Source organism: Polypterus senegalus, chromosome 4 (genome assembly GCF_016835505.1).
Source record: "Polypterus senegalus isolate Bchr_013 chromosome 4, ASM1683550v1, whole genome shotgun sequence".
In the NCBI taxonomy this organism is placed as follows: domain Eukaryota; kingdom Metazoa; phylum Chordata; class Cladistia; order Polypteriformes; family Polypteridae; genus Polypterus; species Polypterus senegalus.
Genome location: NC_053157.1, coordinates 218035832 through 218059740, shown reverse-complemented (window position 1 = coordinate 218059740; position 23909 = coordinate 218035832). Strand labels below are relative to the sequence as shown.

Sequence of the window (23909 nt, the reverse complement as noted above, 5' to 3'; positions counted from 1 at the left end):
AGCCTTCACACTTCATATTCCTCATACCTCATACGGTGGTCTTAACAAAATGTTGCTGCGGTTTGCTGGTGTAAGCATAGTAAGTTGCCAAGCGATGTCATCTAAAGAAACCAATCATTTATCATTGGAGCAGGATAGTCTGCCGACGGATAATTTTTGACGTTTTTAGCTTGTTGCTTTTCACTGTCTTGCATGCTCAGTTTTGCATTTCCCATTTTTTCATCTCTTTTTGCTGTTAATGTGGACAGCGTGCTAAACAGGGCACAATTTAAGTAAGCTTACTAAAGCTTTTCATGATTTCTACAGACATGCACATTGCTTTGCATTGTTTTCCAAGGCTTTGCAATCACACTGGCATGGCATAATTATGAGGCATCAATTTCAATTGTGTGCAAGTCTTTTAACAAATGAAATTGCTTAAAAGCATGTATACAAGCGTACTAACCGATACCCATCCTTGCAATAAATTGTTCCAACATGAAGCATTTCATTTTATATTAACCATTTGTGCAGAAGCAAGCCAGTTTCATGTTCATGATGAGAACAATGGTGTAAAATTACTGATTAGCTTTTGAACATTGTTCTTAATAGCTTTTAATGAAAAGCTTTAGAAATCAAATAATTTTTAGAACAATTTTTAAAGTTAATATTTTAGATTAACACATACAGTATGCTAGTTCACCTGGGTTCATAGACTCATGTAGATTTTATTTGGCATGAGTTACTATTAACAATTTGTCCCACATCCAAAAACGTTTGCTCACCCCTGCTTTAAACTAATAAGTACAGAAAAGTGTGGTCAGTGGGATTCATTCCATTTTTGTCCCCAAATCATGCCACAGAACTGACAGATATTGCTTACCTGATCACAGTGCAACATTCCTCACTTGGCACAAGGAAGTCATTCGGAAGCCTTCAAATCTCCGAAGACGTCCTCACATCCTCCTGAAGATGTCATTGAGTCCAACTATTCACACTGTGAGATGATGAAGAATCTCCTTATGGAGCATACAAACTCACTGAATGCCTCTGAATGGTCTAATTTTACAGAACTGTAAGCAGAAATCACCAAATCAGATCAAACTCAAGTCAGAAAGGAGGTCCACTGTCTTCACTCCATCACAAAATTGAAATAAATAAAAATTGAAAAATAAAGATTTAAATTAAAATTAATGGACCGAGAAGATCGTGGGAGTCACAAGAATTTATGAATTGTAGCTATGCCTGAAAACTGTGAGAAACACAATATATTTACTTAATTTATTGAAGGCTTGCCCAAAGTGGTTTCCAGCTTCAAGAGGCTCTACTTTTGTAGTTGAAAGAGCCCACGGAATCTTCATTGTGCCAACACAATCAAATCCCACATTCTCAAGGTGAGTGAATAGACAGTGCTTGCTGGGTGAAGCCAGAAAACATCCCAAGATAACCCACCAGGGCATTCATATGAAGTTTTTTTTCCTAACTCCTTGATAGTGACACCCTAGAAAGGAGAGGCAACGAATTTGTTTATGACATATGAGGAGGGCAAAAGAAGTTGGTTTACAGGCATATTTGTATTATTCTGCATCCTTGAAACTCAGCCTCTTTAACTTTCATCAGGAGTTTGACTCTCAGGAAGAAGTGCTCCTCCATTGGCAAATTCTCAATGTGGCTAGGCCTTAGTTGGTCTGAGATCACTTTTGGAGAAAAGCTCCTCTTAAGGAACATTCAGTCAGATTGGTCCTTCTACTCAGGACACATTGCTCTCATCACTTCTGTTATTGTATTACTGAGTGATTGAGCTTTGAATGTGAAGTTGACAGTGTGGTGGTCTCTTTGTGCTTTGTCTTCTGTCACATTTATAGCACCAGGTGATAATGCTACTTTCCGTCTTCATGGATTTTGAGTGAAATCATTTCACATCTTTGTAATTGTGCTCATTTCCTTTTTTTGTTTCTGTCTGTGTATACTTGTGCATGGAGAATGATGGGGAGGGCAACTGATGGATATTTCATTGTTGTCTGTTTTGTTTTTCTATGATTCAGTTGATTCAGAGCTATTATGAAAAGGCTTTGTCATTTTGCTTTTTCATTGCCTGGATTTTTGTGGTGGCCATAAGCTGCCATTGCAGTGCATTGGTCTTCTCCCATATACATTTTCTTTTTTCAGCCTTATCTTTTTATTTCTGTCGTGCTTTCCTGGTGATTAATCTTTCTGTAGTTTCATGGAATGTGTGGGGCCTGGGCCTAAATATTAAGAAGAGCATCCTTGGTTATCTTTGATGTTAAAAAGTGAAGGTTGCGTTAAATTACGTAAAAGTTCTCTTGCTAGAGTTTGAAATAAACTTTATTTCATTAGTTCTTCGGTATCTGCCATTTCTAAAAAGAGAGGGCTGAAAATACTTATACGATGAAAGTTATACACATAAATGCTGGATATTGTGGTCTGGTCAACTGGGTAAATTCTATGAAGTGCTAACCCAGGTTGGCCAGTAATGGATAGTGGTGTGTGTGTAGTGTACTGTTCAACACCGTACCAATGCAGCCTTCTACCTTATGTCACAAGATAGTTGTGATTAAAATTAAAGATCAGTTGGACACAAATGCTTTCTGGAACTGCTACTTCTTAAACACTTTTCTGCTACCTGTCAATGTATCCTCATTTGACTCATTCGAGAAATTGGTTGATTCCTTCTGTTTGCTTAATCTATCCGCAAATATATTTTCGTTCTTTTCTCTGCCTATTTGCACTTACTCTAGGATTGAGTGTATTTTTATTTCACAACCACTACGCACATTCTTCTCTATCAGATGTTTGGAAAAGACATCATTATCAGACTACAGCTGCTCTCTGGCAATTTAACTCCAGCTTACTTTAGAATCTAAAGGTTTGTATGAAGCCCTCCCCTGTGTTGTAAAAGTTCACTGAAATAAACATTTAAAGATCTCCAGAATGTTTTGCTGGCTTAAAAAGGAGCCATCTGCGACTTTACAGTTGTTCAGGGTATACTGTGCAACAAACATATCCATTAAACACATTCATGAGCTCTGCCATGTGACATCATTGGACAAAGCACTCCCTCATGTGGTCAACTCAAAATATGAAATAATGATATGAGCTCACATTAAACTCCTTACTCTCAAAAAGATCATTTGAGTTCCATTGTACTGTCTAAATATTATGTCTTCAGTGGTAAGTTTAAAAAAAATGTAATGATATTAGAAATACTATAGTATATCTCCCCAACACTGCGGATCTTCCTAATCCCCAGTACTCCATTATAAACAAATTAAACACTTTAACCAGGATAGATTTACCTGATTTACAAAGAATTACTTCTCAACTGAGACACCCTCCACCTGCTTCCTTGACCTAATACCAACAAGTTTTTTCAAAGAAGTATCGGGCGTGCTAATTGATAGTATTCTTGACATGGTAAACTCGTCATTAGATACGGGGTTCTTCCCAGACTGTCTTAAGACTGCTGTAGTTAAACCCCTACTCAAGAAAATAATCTTGACCCCTCTACTTTTCAAAATGTTTGACCCATTTCTAACCTGCCTTTCTTAAGTAAATTTCTAGAGAAGGCAGTCATTATGCAGTTAAATGACCACCTCAATAAACATGCTATTCTTGGTAAATTTCAGTCAGGTTTTAGAACAAATCACAGCACAGAAACTGCACTCTTTAAAGTAGTAAATGACTTGCGGGTAAATGCAGACAGAAGCCATTTATCTGTTCTCATCCTCTTAGATCTGAGTGCCACATTTGACACCATTGATCACAATATTCTTAGAAATCGCCTTAGTCAATGGGTGGGCCTTTCTGGTAGTGTCTTAAATTGGTTTGAATCCTACCTGACAGGGAGAAAATTCTTTGTTAGTTGTGGTAATCACAACTCAAAAACACATGATATTCTATATGGTGTTCCTCAAGACTCTACCCTGGGTTGACTGCTCTTTTTGATCTACATGCTTCCGTTAGGTCAGATTATCTTGGGGCATAACGGGAGTTACCACAACTATACTGATGACACGCAGCTGTATTTATCAATAGCACCTGATGACCCCGACTCTGTTATTTTAATAAAGAGAAAACAGAAATTTTAGTGACTGGCAATAATGGATATAATGAGGTTATTAGAAATAAACTTGATGCATTAGGATTAAAAGTCAATACGGAGGTAAAGAATTTAGGGGTAACTGTTAACTGTGACCTGAATTTTAAATCGCATATTAATCAGATCACTAGGACAGCATTTTTCACTTAAGAAACATAGCTAAAGTTAAACCTCTTATATCATTGAAAGATGCTGAGAAATTAGTTCACGCTTTTGTTTTCAGTAGACTAGATTACTGTAACGCACTCCTCTCAGGACTACCCAAAAAAGACATAAATCGATTGCAATTAGTGCAGAATGCAGCTGCTAGAATCCTAACTAGGAAAAGAAAATCCAAGCACATCTCTCCAGTTCTGATGTCAATACACTGTTACCTGTGTCATTCAGAATTGACTTTAAAATACTGCTTATAGTTTACAAAGCCTTAAATAATCTCGCTCCATCTTATATATCAGAATGTCTGACACCTTATATTCCAAATTGTAACCTTAGATCCTCAAATGAGTGTCTCCTTAGAATTCCAAAAGCTAAACTTAAAAGAAGTGGTGAGGCGGCCTTCTGCTGTTATGCACCTAAAATCTGGAATAGCCTGCCAATAGGAATTCGCCAGGCTAATACAGTGGAGCACTTTAAAACACTGCTGAAAACACATTACTTTAACATGACCTTTTTATAACTTCATTTTAATTTAATCCTGATACTCTGTGTATTCAATTTATTATCATAACTATTCATGGTGGGTCTAAAATCTGTACTAACCCCTACTCTCTCTTCTGTTTCTTTTCTTGGTTTTCTATGGTGGTGATCTGCGCCACCACCACCCAATCAAAGCACCATGCTGTTCCTGCATTGATGGATTAAAAGCCAGAAGTCTACATGACCATCATCATCAAGTCCTTCACACGAGAACCCTAAATACAAAGAGGACTGTTTCACTTATGTTAGGTAGAATGCCCAGAGGGGGCTAGGTGGTCTCAGGGTCTGGAATCCCTGCAGATTTTATTTTTTCTCTCCACCCGTCTGGACCATCGGACAATACTCTTATTCTATGTTAATTAGTGTTGTCTTATTTTAATTCTTTCTTTGTCTTTTTTTTCTCTTTTCTTCACCATGTAAAGCACTTTGAGCTACATTATTTGTATTTTGAAAATGTGCTATATAAACAAATGTTGTTGTTGTTTAGTAAAATGTTAGCATTAAAGTGTAGAGATGTGAAGCATTCTTCTCTCTCCCAGCCATTAAAAATGAATTGATTTGTTATTGCCTTTTAGAGATTTACACTGAACTGTTTGCTGGACATTCTAAGATTCCTGCCTCTGAATGAAACTCCACTCTAGATATTCTGCCTTTTCTCAGACTGACAATGGAAGATGCTGCTCTGCTGGATTCTCCAATAACAATGTCAGAGCTTAAAGAGGCTCTTCATTCAGTGCCTCCAAAGATGGCCTCAGGTGTGGATTGTCTGACCCAGAGTTCTTCTCAGCTTTTTGGAAGCAGTTAGCACCCTCATAATTACACATTAGAGAACTCTGTTATCTCCTTACCCAATATGAATCCTGCAATAAACTTTGCCCGGGCCAGTTTCCTTTTAAAACAGGGTAAAGATCTGACTATCGCCCTATTTCATTATTACAGGTAAAATTCCATTACAACAAACTCCCAGGGACCTAAAAAATATTTTGTTGTACTGAGATTCTGTATTTGTTATTATAGTGCTTTCTTTAACTTGTGTTTGCGATCATTTCAATAGTTTCTTTTGCGTAAATTTTAATCTCCTCCTGCGTACAAGTTATGCTGATGAGAATTTTTCTCAGCATTTCCTTGCCATAATACACTTTCAGGGTGTGAATGATGCCCAAATCCAATGGCTGAAGCACTGCTGTGCAATTGGGTGGGAGGAATTCAAAAATTATCTAATTGTGGAAGCATGTTGTGTGCAGCACAGTTATCAATCAGAAGCCAAATCATCCTTTTTTCTTCTTCTTCATATTGTGAGGTTTCTAAACACTGTTAGGATCCACCCACTCCTCACCCAACAGGAACACAAGCTGAAGTGCATCCCGAAGTGCAATTGCAGCGTCTGTGGAAGATTGTTTGTCTGTTGCTGGGGTAGGTCAATAGCAGGCTCTCAGCAGTGCAGTGAAGCGCCACAGAAGCAAATCATAAAAGATCAGGGTCGTGCTATAAGTCCCTGTCTTGCACCCCAAAACATGAAGCTTAGTCTCAGTACTTTAGCAAAGCCCGCTGTATTCAGCTTGAAATAGAAACATCACAGTTATTTATTGTAGTGTGATCTGCCACTCTGCTATACACAGACACAGCAGTCAGGCGGGGTCGTGGCCAGGTCAGTGACTAAGTAATCCTGTTATCTGCATTTACAATGTTCGTGCTCCTAACCTTGTATCAGCCATCGAGATCTTTTCTGTTTACTTTGGCAGAGAGAGGCAGCATAGCTGTGAGCCTGCTGTTGCCCCGTACAGACACAGAGAACGCACTTCGGGATGCTATTTGGCGTGTTGTCCAGTTAGGGGAGGTCCCAAGAGAGTTTACAAACCTCACATTTTCTTCAATGAGTGCCGTATTAATAGGAATGTTTCATGAACGAGCATCACTGAACCTCATAAAAACTGCTTTTTCGACGTCTTCAAATGCAGCAGTTCACATATGTTTGCAATCCAGTGTCATCGACAGAGTTGATGGAGAAATTCCGAATTCACTGGCAACATCTTTTTTCTTTTTTCTACAATTGAGAGCTGCAAAAATATACATTTTTTTTTTATTCTAATATGAACTGTTATCGCTTTTTCATGTCTGCCATTTCTGTAGGAGGGTGACATTGAGTTAAAGTCCAATGGATGTTTTTCAAATTTTGACAATCAATAAGCAAAAGGATCACTGAAAACCACAAGAAACAAAAAAGGCAAAATAAAAAAAAAACAGTATGAGGAAAGTCTGAAGAAAGAAAAAAAATCACAGTGTTTCTGTTTGGGGATCGTTGTAAAGATATTTGTTGTAACGGAATTTTACCTGTATATTCAAAGGCAAATATGCAGGCAAAACTTTTAGTCAGAAATCAGCAAGGGGTTATGTTTAACCTAATCTATCGTGATCAGTTTGGGTTTATTAGATTCTCATGTGCAGCTGATAGTATTTAGATATTGCCCTGTGTTTGTCTCAACCAGCAGCGATTTTTTCACTTTAAATGCAGAGAAAGTTTTTGATTGTATGAACTGGAAATTTTTCTGTCGTGGACTTTGGTAAATAGGTTGATAATGTAATTGAAACATTATAATCTACCTCTTATCTGAAATAATTACCAATTCAGAAATTTCAGTCCCATTTCAAATTTTCAAGAGTGTCAGGCAAGGCTGTTCACTCTCTCCTTTACTGTTTAATCTTACTCTTGAACCTTTAGCCATTGCACTACAAATGTGTTTTCAGTATTCAATTTCTCTTTTTACAGCCTATGGCTCCCAGCATAAAATTTTCCCTTTATGCTGATGATGCTTTGTTATTTCTTGGGAATGCAACCGCTGACCTCACATGAGTGCTTAGCTTATTTAACTCATTTGAAAAATTATTTTGGAATAAAATTAACTGTTTTAAATTGATTCTTCTTGTATGCTCTCTCTATTTATATATCATCGAACAGTTCCTTTAAATACCTTGGTTTTAATGTCTGTCCCTTATCACAGAGTACAAAATCTTCAATTTACCCACAAGTCATTCAAAGTAAGTTCAATTAGCAGTAATTGAAGTGAATGTAACTGCTCATTTTAATTTTATCAGTGTAATGTTGCCTCACTGCCCCCTCACGACATCCTGCCCTGATGTTAAAGTCTTATGAAACAATAAAAGGCCCACTGTTAAACCATTATCTTGAATTCATCACCAGTAATGGGTGGGATCTTTATAACAGTTTTAGAATTTAATTGTTGTATATTTATACTTTCTCTGATTTGGATTTTTCTGGACACCCCAACAACAACCCCCAGTTAATCCACCTCTGTGGCTCACTGTTGAGTCTAATATGGTGACATCTAGATCCCTACTTGTTCCTTTCACTATCCTTAAACTAAAGTTATGTTTGAAATTTGGTCATCTGCTTTGAGGACTTAGTGCAAGTTTCAGAAGGTTCTTGGTTCTTGTCCAGTCTGGCACTCTCGACCCTCCATATTCCACAATTAAGCTTTTTTTATTGGTGTCAACCCCATCTACTTCCTCCATCACTCAAAGATGCATCAAGATATACTAACCGTCAAGCATGTTAATTATAACTCTTGTCAATAATGTTGAGTTAAAATCTTTTTTATTTACTTAGAACTTTTTAAGATGAATAGTGTACTTCTATCCTTCTTTTCCTCCTTCCCATCATCTCTATAAATGTTGTTTCTCCCTTTCCTATTCTTTGAAATCAACACTCTCTGTAAGGTATCCTACAGGACCCTAACAATATTCCCGCTGAGTGACCTTTCCTGTGTTCCCCTATCTCATGATTATTTTTTTAAAAGGTGAGTTTTTTTCTCAAAGAACCCAAATATCATCACGTCCAGTTCAAATATGTTTATCATTTATATTTTATTCTCCTGAACCATTATGCCATGGGCTTGGCTGTGGATTCTACCTATCCTTATTGTATGACAAATGCTCCAAGTATGTTGTTGCTCATCTTCTGGGAATGTCCACCAGTTCAAACTTTCTTGTAATTTTCTGATTTTCATTCTTTTAACTAATAAACCTTTAGTGACTCCAATGTTCTTCTGTTTGACCTCTCTTACTATTACCCAGCAGATGTTATTCTCTTTAGGTATAATCACTGCAGAAACTGCATTAGTGTCTCATTCAAAATCCCCTGACTAACTTCAATTCACTTTATCAACATTTACTTTTTAAAATTTGCTTTTACGTGAATTTTCTGCAGTACTGATCATTGGGTTATCTAACTCCAGTATTTAATGGTGGAAGTCAGTGGTGACACAGGTCCTGGCATTGAGATGGCATTGTTTAAATCCTTTACTTTTCTCTCCCTTCTCTCTCACAAAAGCTGTGTAAGTGTGGCTTCCTGCTCTCCAGATTACTCTGCCAGTCCCAAACTGTTTGTTATTTTCACATTTTCCTTAGCAGCTTGGTGGGGACATTGGAGTGTTTTCCGTTGTGAGGGTTATATATTTTTTTTCTTAGTTATCCCAAAAATGTTTGATCTAGATATAATTTTGGTACTTTAATATTCTAATAAAATTAAAAATAATAATAATAAAGCAAGCAAAACACATTTCATTGTTCAAGCTACAAATAGCTAGACGATCTAAAGACACTCAAAGGTAAAGAACATGACAGGTTGCCCCAGAGGAGAAACAAATACCAAAGAACTCATTTAGGAACTCGTCTCAGTTGGTCGGCTCTTCTCAAACCTTTTTCTCTCACACCCTCTTGTAACATGAAGGTTATAACCAGCGCTAATCCCTAATTTATATGTTATTTCTTCAATAACTGATTTTATCAAAGAACTCCTTAACAAGTTCAAGTTGCTGAGTAAATCCACTTGTATTATTGGTTTCTCTAACTGGAGAGCAATTGATCTCTTACCGAGATTTGTTCAGTCAACTGTCCTTTACCGGATCATCAATGTGTCACGCAACCGTATCACAGGAAGAGGGGCTGTTATCAAGGTGGCAAGCAGAAGTATCATTGTAGGCAATTTTATTATTTACACGAACAATGGGACAAACAAAGCTACGTGAAAGTTTTTTCCGTGAGATCTCATACATGTACTCTGGGCATTGTGGTTTCCTAATAAATCCTAAAGCTACATTAACTGCTGACTGTATATTGTGAACGAGCAAGTGCCAGTATGACAAACGTTAATTTCATCTGTCATTGTTTTATATTATGCAATTACCTGTATAGAGTACAGTATACCATTCATTTAAGGAAATATATGTAATGAACATAAAAATGTAGTTTACAGATATGCAATAGGAAGTTAAGTACTGGTATGTTAATATTCTATTGGAATATCAAGTGTTTTTGAACAATGTGTCCATCTATCCATCCCTTTACAATCCCACTTACCCTGAACAGAGCCACAGGGAAGCTGGAGTCTATCCCAGTAAGAAATGGGCGCAATGCAGGGGCACCAGTCCTACAGTAGGTGTTTTATCTATTAGTTTGTGCTGCAGTTGGCTTTAACTCCATAAAGTGGGTGAGGCTGGAGTTTTTTTTACTATGGAAGCTGTATGTGAGTATTATTGTTAACTAACTTTGCATCTTCACTTAATTTATGTTAAATGATATATCAAATATTCTGATCCTTTTAACTTTATTAAATAAACAGTATTAAAAAAAATGTGCTGATAATAAGATAATTGCTTATTCAGTTGGTCACACTAAACAAAATTAATCCAAAACGTGGAATCTTGTATTTCAGTAAGTTAGATTTCCTCTGCTCTGCTATTTTTTTTCCTTTCATTTTAATTTTTCAGTTAGTTTGTTCCTCTTTGGTTTTACTGTCATCTCACATCCTTTTGTTTCAGTTCATTGGTTTCTGCTTTAAGTTTCATTTCAGTGTTTCAGTTTCACACCTGCAGACTTGACAGCAGCTCAGTGAGGTTTTTGTACGAGTCTCAATCACTGTGTGGTAAGCTGTACCTCTCCTGACAGTAGTAGTGACCGGCGTCTTCAGGTTGGACTCCACTGATAGTCAAACTGTATGAAGTTCCTGACCCGCTGCCAGTGAAGCGACTTGGGGTGTCACCGTAGCGAGTGCTTGCAGCATAGATCAGGAGTTTAGGGGATTGTCCAGGTCTCTGCTGGTACCAGTTAATATAGCTACTCACATCACTCCCAGTGGTACAGCTGAAGGTGACGCTCCCTCCAGGAGAAACTGACTTTGGTGCTGTTGGTTGAGTCACAGAAATCTGACATCTTGAGTCTACAGAAAAAAAACATCATAGATATTATCAGATAAATCAAGAACATAAAATTGATAATCATAAACCTGTAATTAGAAAAAGTAGACTTCAAATTTCTAACTTTTTGTATTTAAATTCACTTAATACAGAAACTCAGTTACCTTGAATGAAGACTATGAAGACAGACAGTAGCACAAGTGCAGTCATGGTGGCTGGAGATTCTGTCAGTGCGTCTCATTCAGGAAATTATAAATGCAGTCAGAGTGCTGAGACGGGCGTCACAAAGGGGGCGTCTTTATGCAAACTGACCACCACACTGCACCTGCAGACAGACAAGAGAGGTGGAGATTTGTGTGGCAAAACTGAAAAGTGATCTCAAAATGACTGATCTGCTCAGTTGCCTGTGTTGGGCTGCATATTTATTATAAACTGACACTGAGGGATGACACTAAGGTTCAGCTCCAAGTCCACAACCTTGATAGTTTTCAATGAAAATTAAAAATAAACTCTGCATGCTTTTAGTTTTCTAGGTGGCCCAGGCGTGAGTTGTGCTGCTTCACGGTTTGAAGGACTCGAGTTTCATTCCCAGGCTATCTCTGTGAAGTTTTTACTTTCTCCGTGGTTTGCTCCCAAGTTGGCTCAAACTGTTTGATTGATGTAAAAGGGAATGTGTGATGGGCTGGCATCCTGATACAGGCTGGTCCCCTCTTTAATGTATTGCATTGGGAAGCAGATTTCAGCTCCTTGAAAACAAACAACAGACAGATGAACAGAGAAGTGGATTGATAGACAAAGTGCAGAGGATACAAAAGGACAAAAAAAAACAAACACATTTCTTAAATGATAGATAATAACTACAAACATAGAGCTATATTTCAAAGCCTGCAGAAGCACTTGACAACAAATATATTTAATATAATAAAACCTCACAACAGTTCAAAGCAAAGTCAGAGAATAACTACAGTATTGGTTTAGAAGAGTCCAGTTAGAGGTCAGACATGACACAGGAAGAGTTAAGTTTGGTGGATCTCATCTGTCTGATGAAACAACAGAAATGGGTGATATACTGCGACTAGTGCAATGGAGCTCTCTGTGACTGTCATTAATTACAAAATTCTGTTGGAGGGTCTCAGGTCCACTTAAATTTCTGGAATAAATTTTATATTCTTGGCATGAGCTTTAGTCATTTATTTATAATCCACAGACAGTGTGTTTGCTGGTCACTTTTAAATGACTGTGTGTGTTATTGACTTTACATATAAACACTGAGACATTTATTAGTTAAATATTAATATGGCAATGTTTTTTCTGTGTGTTTGAATCAGATTGATCAGCAGATCACGTTACTCTTGAGACCTGTGTTTTCTTTACCAACAGTAAACCTTCCTTTCATAACCTAAAGATTTTCAAAGTAGACCATTTGGCGGTATTTAAGTCAGCTGGTAGGGTGCCACTAAGTGCCCCCAGTGCCCCATTCAAGATGTATTTATATCTTGTGTGCTGTGCTGCTTTGATAGGCCGAATTATTGCAACCTTATGCTCGATTAAGTCAGTTCAGACAAGAATAGGTGAAAGGGATGCTGATTAAGGACACACTCTGTGATATTTCACTGAAATACATGGTATACAATGATTAAGGCATAGTGCTGAAATACATTCATTGTCATTAAGAGATGTTTAATTTGATAAGTCACCAATCTAGTGGAGCTCTGTCAGATCTTTGACATGAGAAGATTGTTTCTTTATTTGTGGAAGACATCTGTCCACATGGGGTGTCCATGACCAATCTGGTGCCCAGGAGAATGACATCTCTGTGCCACCTAGCCCTGCCCCCACTTGGTGTAATAATACACATTAGGGTATAATCAAGGATAAAAAAAATCAACCCAGTAACAGTGACATCACAAATGAAAAAACAACAAAAAACTGTAAAGCCAAAACCTATGCAAACCTAAACATGAAGGCCTGTTTGATGTTGTCTGTGATGGCATTGCAGTACTTCTGCTCTGACCACTCTGTTCATTTCAAACCATCCTTCATTTCAATTGTCAAAGGGAACTACTTCATTATTGAAATGGAAGAAATTACTTACAAGACCAAAGTGCAAAATGTTCCATTTGGCACAAAGAAGTCATTCAGAAGTCTTTGAATCACCAACAAAGTACTCACAGCCTCCCTTAGATGCCATTGAGTCCAGTTCTTCATACTAGGAGATAATGAAGGATCTCCTTATGGAGCATTCAAACTAACTGAATGACTCTAAACAACATAATTTTACAGAAGTGTAAGCGGATATCTTCAGCACTAAATCAGATCAATCTCAAGTCAAAAAGGAGCTAAGCTGTGTTCTCTCTACCTTCTCTCATCAAGGCAACAAAATTGGAGCATTTTGCAAAGAGATTGTTACATTTAATGCATCAAGAAGAATGTGGAAGCCACAAGAATTTATAAATTGTAGGAATGACTTTAAACACAGAGAATTACAATATAATTACTTTATTTATTGAAGGTTTGCCCAAAGAGGATCCCAGCTTTAATTGGCACTACTTTTGAAATTGAAACAGCCCATAGAGTCTTCTTGGTACGTTCCTACATGATCGATCAGTTCTTAAGATAAGTAATTAGACAGCGCTCGCTGCATGAGGCCTGTAAACATCCCAAGATAACCCACAAGGGTTGTTTGTAAGTTTTTTCCAGACTACTCGATAGTGACACCCCACGAAAAAAGGCAATGAATCTGTTTATTAGAAGGGCTAATAAAGGAAGATGATAACTTCACTTTCTGCATTCAAGGGTTTTGAGCTAAATTATTTAGCACTTTTGTTATTGCACTCATTTCCTTTTTTGTTTCTTTGTGTGCATTCTTGCCCACTGAGAATGATAGGGAAGGCAAGGAATGGATATTCCAGGGTTATCTTCTGTTTTGGCTTTCTATGATCTTCTTGCTCCAGAGTGTTCTGTGAAGTAAGCCATGTCATTTTTTTCATGGCCTGTGTTTCCCCAGGTTTGTGCAGTGTGCTGGTTTTCTCCCATATTATGTTTCTTTTTTCAGCCTTATCTTTTTATTTCTGTCATGCTTTTCTGGTAACTAATCCTTCTGTAGCTTCATGGAATGTTTGGGGCCTGTGTCTAAATATTAAGAGGAAGAGTATCCTCAATTATCTCTCATATAAAAAAGTAGATGTTGCATTTTTGCAAGAGTCACTTAACTTAGTGACATACTTGTAACTTTTTTTTTTTCAAGCTACTCTTAATAGAGCTCTTCAAAAAATAAGAAAAGAGTTATGAGTGGATTGACACCTCAGGATCATCAGTCCTACCTGAAGTGGTATACAATAGTAAGTGCACCTCTACAAGATCTACAAAGACCCAAACCATGGACTGTTTACCCTACCAGTGATGATTCTAGCGTTGTGCCCAATGCTTTGGAAAGCAGGCATTCATAATCATGCAACAGAATAAGAAGAAGAAAGAGAAGTATGAGAAAATAGATCAATGGGCAAACCATTTTTTTCCATTTAGTACAAATGGAATTTATAAAGGCAACTGGAAGCAAATCCCTCAAGTGATAAGTATTGATATTAAAAATGTTGGTTAAAGCACATTTGAAAAATAACATTTAAAAAATGAAGAAACATATAAGAAAAAAATGACTGAACATTTTAAGCAGTGCCAGTGATCAAAAATAAGTATTAATGTTGATGGATCTTGTCCTACTGACCAAGCAACAGAATTGGATGACATGCCATACACAGTCTGGTGCATCTCTTTGTCACCATTGCTGTCTTGATAGGGTTGTTGGAAGACCAACTTAAAGATCCTCTGTGATATCAGTGCATAAAAGTGCAATCAGATTTCATTCAGACCTCATGCACTTTGTCAAGCATAAAGTACACAAGATAAGACTTAAGCTCTTCATGGATTTTGGCTGTTGGCTGCTCTTCTCTCTAAGTCATGGAACACTGCTTGGTTAACATTTCACAATTATGCAAGTAAAAAATCTCCATAATCTAACCCGACATAAAGTAATATAACATACCATAATGTCCAAGTAGCACTAGACTCAGGGTAGGAAACTGTGGCCAGTAAGGGGCACACCAGCTCTCCACACACCCGACACAACAGACACAAGGCACAAAAGGCCAGCACAACAGATGCTTTATTTAAGTGTGGGAAATGCCTTCCTTTCATCCCCACTACCTCAGCACAGTTCCAGTGAGCACAGCAAAATATACAACACACAATGACTTTTTTTTCGTCTCTCCTTTTCTCTTTCTCCTTCTACCTCCACTCTTCCTTGGCAAGCTTCTTCTCACTTCCACCTGTCTCTGGCTCCCTGAGTGAACTAAGGCGACTCCTTTGATGCTGCACCTGGGAGCATTTCAGGTGACTCTTCAACATTCAACATCAGGTGTGGTGGAAACCCAAAGTAGGGCTCTTCAACTTCCTCTGGCAGCCCCCATGGTATCCAACTAGGCTGTGCCAAACTCCAGTTCCCATGGAGACCTGCGGGAATCTGGAGTGCCGCTGCAACCCAGGTGGGCTGCCATTTATTGCTCCGGGGGAGGCAGTGTCCTATGCACCTTTGCTCCCCAAGTCCTTCCTGTATATTGGCCTCCCGGTTGGGAAAGGACCCTGGTCTTCTATCACAAAACAAACCTGGACATTGGATCAGTTTATTGCAGGGCCTGTGAATTAAAAACATGTTAAACTATTCCTAAAGGATTCATTTGTTATCATTTTTTGATGGAATCCAATTGTACCCTCTACAATGACCTTTCCTCATGGAGTACAGTATTGAGCTCATGACAACTTTAAATATGAAAACATCCCTGCTGAGGGGACTCCAGTATGACAGGAGGCTTCCATCGCTGATGACTTTGGGCTGTTTGACTCTCTTGCAGCAAACAGTAAAGAATCAAATGTTGTCTGCCTGTAGTTTTATTGGAATTCAAATTTCTTGTGTACATCTGGGACTACATAACTACTGTAAATATAGTATTTTTTGGATTTTGAGGTTTGACCATTCATTCAGTTATAGCTTTTATTCCTAAGGTTTTGACCTTTGCTCTATACTGTAAGTTAATGACATTGCTAGTATTGGCCAGTGCTTCATTTGTTATAAATTTGCTGTGTTGTCTTTACTGTTCCGTTTAATTATTAATCCCTGATATTGTATTGTGATCTTGTTAGTTCTGAACAGCACCATCTGATGGCGCATCCCGTTTATGCTGCTATTTTAACATAAGGTTGTGTGATTCACTCCCAATGATGGACTAGTTGCTTGTCCTCAATGATTTTTTGCCTTTTTTCAGTGTTGCAGAGGTCTTCTCCAGCCCACCCGAGACCCTCATCTGGTTTAGTTGTGCTTCAAAATGAGGATGAAATGAGATTAAGCAGGCTTAAGGATGAATGTAATAAATAAACGGAAAATTAATCCATGGAATGTCACATGGTCTTTGACAGTCTATGGAACTGAAACTGCGAGGCAGCAGTAATAAGGTTTAAATGTGTTCATTTTAAAATGATAACCTTTAATCTGTTTGCCTTTTTTACTTATTTATATTGCACTCCTGATTAAATGTAATTGTATAAAAATCTGTTTTTGTGTGTCATTGCCTGATTACCTCATTAATAAAGTTGTTTCATTTCTGTCTGTTATGCTTGAGAAGAATAAATCGAAGTAAGTACTTTGACTGTGAATATTATATGGTAAGTTTAAGTTTTAACATTATTAATAAAGTTTCATTGTAAACAAATAAGCACATAGCATACGCAATTCTCATTAATTGATTTATGAAAGTGAGGAAACAAATTGTTGTTAACAGACTTCAGCATTTTCAAATTGGCAGGATCACACCATCCATGCTGACCCTCAACACGGACACTCCACTGGGTAGTGTGCTGAGCCCCCATTTGTACTCAGTGTTCACCTCTCTTACGCCATACAGAGAAAAGGTGTCCTGCTGACTCAGTGGTGCCAGGGCAATAATCTTACCCTTAATGTCGGCAAAACTAAGGAGCTGGTTAGAGACTTGAGGAAACAAGAGAGACGAACCAAAGTAACATGTACATCTGAGATGATGCTGTAAAAATGACAAACAGCTTTAAATATCTATAAATACTGAACTGAAGTAGACAGAACAATTTGTCTCCTGTCAGTAAGGATGAGCAGTGCCTCTACTTTGCCAGATTTCTGAGTGCAGTTTTCATTTCTCCATCTGTCCTCAGTGACTTCTACCGGTGCACAGTGGAGTCCGTCCTCACCGGCTGAATCGTATCATTAAAACATGACAGTAAACTTTGCTTGACTTGACCTAAAAAAGTTGGGCTTTAAGGGTTAAATGACATCTCATTATTTCTTATAATGATCCAAGTATAACTGTTAACTAGCTTTGCACCCACATTCAATTTTTGTTTAAAATGTTCATTGAAATATACTGTTTCTTTTAACTCTATACAATAAACAACATTTAAAAAATACCTTTGTAAAAAAAAATTCTAATTTAGATTTTTATTTTCTTGTATTAGTGCCTGAAGGTTTCAAACACAGCTGTCCTACTTGGTCAGACTTACCTGACATCCAAGTTGTTACATGAGGAGTGCAGGCAGCACAAGTGACACTAGGCCAACCATTTGGACCTGATTCTTTATTCAGTTGGTCACGTCAAATAAAAGTAATGGAAAAGTGGAATAATGTAAGGTAGATTTTCTTTGCTCTGTTATGTTTCTTTCATTCTAATTTTTCAGTTAGTTTGTTCCTCTTTGGTTTTACTGTCACCTCACATTCAGTTGTTTCAGCTCATTGGTTTCTGCTTTAAGTCTCATCTCAGTGCTTCAGTTTCGCACCTGCAGACATGACAGCAGCTCAGTGAGGTTTTTGTACGAGTCTCAATCACTGTGTGAGAGGGAAGCTAGCATGCTGCTGACAGTAGTAGTGACCGGCGTCTTCAGGCTGGACTCCACTGATAGTCAAACTGTATGAAGTTCCTGACCCGCTGCCAGTGAAGCGACTCGGGGTGTCACCGTAGCGAGTGCTTGCAGCATAGATCCGGGGTTTAGGAGTTTCTCCAGGTCTCTGCTGGTACCAGGCCATGTTACCATACACATTACTTCCAGTGGTACAGCTGAAGGTGACGCTCCCTCCAGGAGAAACTGACTTTGGTGCTGATGGTTGAGTTAAAGAAATCTGACATCTTGAATCTGCAGGGAAAAAAATCAGAGATAAAGTCAGACAAGTCAAGAATACAATAATATGTTTGTAACTGTAAAATCTAAACTGAAAATGTTCAATTCCTTGTTTTTATTTCACTTAAGATAGAAAGTCAGTTACCCTGAATGAAAGCTATGCAGACAGAAAGCAGCAGCAGTGGAGTCATGGTGGCTGTAGATTCTGAAGGCGCATCTCATTTACGAAATTATAAATGTAGTCAGAGTGCTGAACTGAGACGGGCGTCACTAAGGGGGGCGTCTTTATGCAAACTGACCACCGCACTGCATCTGCAGACAGACAAGAGAGGAAAAGCTTTGGTGAAATCTGATGAATGTGCTCAGTTGACCAATATATTTACTACAAATTGAAATTTCATTTCAGCTGAAAAGCCTTAAAACTTTGTTTGTTTTCACAGAAAATGAAAAGCAAACTCTGAAGGTTTAGGCCTCTAGTTGGGGTAGAGGTGAGTGTGCTGCCTCAAGTTATTTTCCTAGGCTGGCCCTTGTCTGTGTGCCTTTACTTTCTTCTTGTTTTCTTACAGATTTCTATAGAGCACACTGGTTTCCTTCTCCTTTCCAGTTGTGTTAACTTGTAAGTTTAAACTGGCCAATGGGAGAAAAAAATTGAATCAGTGATAGACTAACATCTTTCTCACGACTGGTCTCTGCTTTGTTCTCAATGCTTTTGGGAGCAGATTTCAGGTCTTTGAAATCAGGTAAAGGATAGAGGGATTGAGAAATGGATGAATAGGTAAAGTGCAGGGGACAGACAGTGCACATGGACAACAAGCAGCTAATCTCTTAAGTAATAATGAATATTTAAGGAAATTTTGGTATATTTTACAGCCCAGAGCATGGTATGTAAATTTATCTAAAAAAACATTAAAAGCAAAGTCCAAGATCCACTAAAAATATAAAAGAAGTCAGCTATAGATTTGAGTTGTCACATTTTGGTGGATCTCATCACCCTGATGAAGCAATAAAGATGGGTGACATGTTGTGAACAGTCCCGTGAAGTTTTCTGTCATCATTGTTGTTTGTACAAGACCTGTAGCAGGGTCTTAAATCCATTCAAAGTTCTGGAACAATTTAATTTTCTTGGTTTGAGGTTGTTGTTATTTATGCATCATGCACAATCATTGTGTTTGCTGGTGACTTTTCATCACTGACTGTGTATGTTATTGGCTGGACATATAAACATTATGACATTGAATTGTTTAATATTAGTCGGAAAATGTTTGTTTGTTGTATTTGAATTAGGCATTTCAAATGATCCATCACCTCATATACATTACACATATTGTAATGGTGAAAAACAATTTACTGTTAAATTCAGCTTTTCTATGATCAAATATATCTCAGTGTGTTAGGTTTGTTTAATATGAGCACCAGGAAGGTGTCAAAGTGGCACAGAAGATAACATTCCTGCCACACTGCTTCTGGGACTTGGGTTCAACTGGCATCAACAGTATGTGAAATCTGTATATTTCTTCACTGCCTGTGTGTTCTTTGTCAATACTACGATTTCTTTTCAAAACGTAAAACTAGGTCACATTAAAGTCAACTGGTCGGGATATCAAATGAGTGCACTCAGCATCACATTTAAGATGTATTTATGCAGCAGGGATAGGTTTCAAATCTAATAACGTTTGAGTAGATTACGTTAATTCAGATCAGAATGAACTGTATATGAAAGAGAGGCAGATAAGGACGCACATTCACTTTACACCGAAGCACACGGTGTCCAATGACTAAAACAAAGTGCTGAAAGACCTCAGTGAGAGATGTCTAATCAGATAAACAAATCAACCGTGTAGTGGAGCAGTGACAGATGAATTGAATGTTCATTTTTGTTTCTTCTTCTGAGGTTTTGAGAGAGTTAAGAAATATAAATAAGCTCTCTTTAAAGCACGCTTCGGACAACTATTCCAAACTCATTGATGACAACAGTAATAATTCTCATGTACTGTTTAGAACAGTTGCTAATCTAACAAATTGGACTTCAGAACTACAGGGTAACATACCAACAGACATTAGCAATATAGACTTTATAAACTTCTCCAATGAGAAAATCGAAAATATAAGATCCCAGATCTCAGCATCACAATGCAAACCTTACGGTAGGCAAACCCTGTCTCACCTTGCACGTACCACTTTAGAAATTTTAATCTTGTGAACTGAACAGGAATCTTAACTTTAATTTCTAAAATGAAATGTACTTATCATTTCTTAGATCCAGTGCAACAAAACTAGTAAAAAAGTGCAATGGATGTCCTGGTGGCTCCCATTCTTAGCATTATCACTATCTTATTATTGCATGGTGCAGATACATTTCAAATTTACCCTTGGTATTCACCAATCAGCTTCAGGCTTACTTTACACATCACGATTTATTTGGCTTCTGCACCGGTCATAGTACAGAAACAGCACTGATACATGTTGTAAATGACATTCTGATATTCTCTGATGAAGGAAACCCCACCGTAATTATGTTGTTAGATTTAAGCACAGCGTTTGACACCATTGACCATTCTGTTTTACTACACAGGCTGGAAACTGACATTTGGCTCACTGGCCCACCCCTTCCATGGTTTTGTTCTTATTTATTAAATTGATTCCAGTACAAAGAGAAATGTACTCTCAGTGCTCTGTCGTTTATACACAGAAGTGATCTAGGTGTTATCTTTTACACTTTCATGTTGTTTAAAGCACTCATTACAAAACTATCCAAAACAAGTTTTTTCCATGTTAAAAATGTTGAAAAATTGAGGCATTTTCTAAATATGCAGGATACATAGGAAAGGTGCTATATAAATAAAATGTCTTATTATTATTATTGGGGGGCACGGTGGCGCAGTGGTAGCGCTGCTGCCTCACAGTTAGGAGACCCGTGTTCACTTCCCGGGTCCTCCCTGCGTGGAGTTTGCATGATCTCCCCGTATCTGCGTGGGTTTCCTCTGGGCGCTCCGGTTTCCTCCCACAATCCAAAGACATGCAGGTTAGGTGGACTGGCGATTCTAAATTGGCCCTAGTGTGTGTTTGGTGTGTGGGTGTGTTTGTGTGTGTCCTGCGGTGGGTTGGCACCCTGCCCAGGATTGGTTCCTGCCTTGTGCCCTGTGTTGACTGGGATTGGCTCCAGCAGACCCCCATGACCCTATTCGGATTCAGCGGGTTAGAAAATGGATGGATGGATGGATTATTATTATTATTATTACTATGAAATTGATTCATGCATGTATTTCTAGTAAGATTGACTACAGAAATGCGGTGTTCACTGGCTGTTCAAATTGTTCTACTGTATATACGGCTTTCTGTGAATTCAAAATGCTGCTGCAAAAATTATAACAAGAACCAGAAATTAGGAACACATAACTCCAGTTTTTACAGTTTTTTCTCAATTGCTTAGGCACATTTCTAGAATCTTATCTCCATTTTCCAAAACTCTAAACACAATTTCATAACTGCACACTCAACTCCCTAAACTTCGGATTTCCAGGTCAAAACCAAACTTTCTACTCAAGACCATGTAATCTTATATCAAAACCAAAGTTTGCCTTCAGATGTCACGCAAAAGTCCTCAAAAACACATACAGTACAATACAGCCTTACACCATGCTGAGATGAATTCAAAACACTACTGTTAAAACCTGTTACTGTAATCAATAATGTTACTTATGGTACCCCACCATCTACCTTTTTAAATAATGAACACTATGAAAACAACAAATGTAGAAATGTTATTAAATAGTTATCCTTTATTGTACAACACAAGACATGAAGAATTGGAAAGAAAAAGAAAATTCTACTCAGCCGCAACATCCCATTTCTGGTCGGTGTCAGGACAGAGAATCTCATCGACATCACATGCAATATGAGCCCAGGCAAGGCAGCAGGGGAAAAACACCCTTGCATGCTTTATTCATCCCTGGCAAGCCTCAACTGTGATGTCCAACCATGCTTCCTTCATGGCCTGGAGGAGGTGAACACGAATGTAGGAGTCTCAGTCGTAGACCTTCCACCGCCATACTGAAAAAAAACTTCCTCTGTACGGTTTAGGAAGGCAGACTATGCAAGCTGAAGGATTTTGCTGATTGTGGGGTTGTTGGTCACACACCAGTGCAATCCGGTGGACGCTTGCAATGTCCCAAATTACAGTATAGCATGGTTGTTCTGGTTGTGCAGGCTCTCTCTGGTCAAGTTGGTATACATGATCTCCTCTGTGGCCATCTTGGAAAGCCAGTGGAATCATGGTGTCATATGAACTAAGAATGGCATGTCAGTGAAGGACCCCTTGATGGCTGATGGCAGCTCATGTTGTTACCCACTCCACCCCTCTGGTCAGCGACATTCACAATGGCATATTGGCCAGGTATGTTTCACCCTCCTCCCCCTTTTATTGAGGCTGAAGCCGGCCTCATCAACAAAGATGAGCTCATGTGGAGTGTGTTTTGCTTCTGTTTGAAATGTTCTCTACAAAAGATGACACGCTACAGTAAATGACTACTCTGAAACACATTGCTAGAGTAAACAAAAAAGGAGGCCATAAATATAGCTTGTTCTACATTATATAGTGCTGTGCAATACTGTAATATATACTGTAACTACACTCAAATAATTCACAGAGCAGGAGACTGTCATCATAATTGGCAAAGTCTGTGTTCTCTCACACAATACATTTCTGATGACGTATCAAAAAAGTCTACACATGACAAGAGATGAGTCTATTTTTTTTAAACTAGAGATCTTTATTTAAATACTTAATGACATACAGATGCCTTTTGAATTAAGGCATGAAAACACTTCCTGACAAGCACACCATTTTTCTTGTATCAACCAAACTATCACCTCAAGCCAGTGACCCTGTGTTCAAAACCAAGCAAAGTGTTCAGATCATACACACAGCAAATATAAATATATTCACCACAGAGCATTCATTAGACACTACAGAAAATAATGTAGGACACAGCATCCGGGGCATGTAGGTAACAGAGAATGTTTATCGTAAATGGATTTAGCAAAAAATGCTCATACGCAAAGTGATATCTACATTCAGCACTTTTATAACAAAAAATAGAAAAAAAAAAAACTAAATGACAAGCACATTACTGCACAATCTCTGTCACTGAGATTCATTTTCCAACATCATGTCTTTGTGTGGGGTCCGGCCAGAGGACTTCATCCACGTCACAGGCAATATTTTCCCTTGCCAGGCAATGGGAGGAAAACCAGCCTTGACAAGACTCCATGGTTAGAACCCCAGAAGCATGTTCCATTGCCTCCAATAAAGTTTCCCTGTTGTAGGGCAGTCGGTCATAGACCTTCCACTGCCATGCAGAGAAGAACTCCTCTATTGGATTCAGGAAGGGACTATACGTTGGAAGGAAGGCCTTTATGAAGCACTGGTTGTTAGTGAACCACTCATGTATCAGGACAGGACAGTGAAAGCTCACATTGTCCCAAACTATGACATACATATACAGGATGCACTGCTTGCTGAACCAGCTGCTCATGCATAGCCATAATATCCTGTAGACCACCCAGAAATGTAAGGAGATGTTTGGTGGTTTATCTCCCCTAGTTTGCATGACGATGGAGAACTTCCCAGTTACTTATGGCTGCACAAAGGGTGACATTGCCACCACGCCAGCCAGGGACTTTCACAGTGTCACATTGACCAGTTATGTTCC

The 23909-nt window shown here is 38.3% G+C and overlaps 2 gene segments (V, D, J or C); both read right to left on the bottom strand.

Annotated features, from left to right (window-relative positions):
• Window positions 1-10401: 10401 nt before the first annotated feature.
• LOC120527984 lies at window positions 10402-11402 on the bottom strand. The segment is given in 2 exon segments: window positions 10402-11030; window positions 11172-11402. Coding segments are annotated over 2 exon segments (354 nt in total).
• A 6300-nt stretch (window positions 11403-17702) lies between these two features.
• LOC120527982 lies at window positions 17703-18401 on the bottom strand. The segment is given in 2 exon segments: window positions 17703-18213; window positions 18344-18401. Coding segments are annotated over 2 exon segments (354 nt in total).
• Window positions 18402-23909: the final 5508 nt, after the last annotated feature.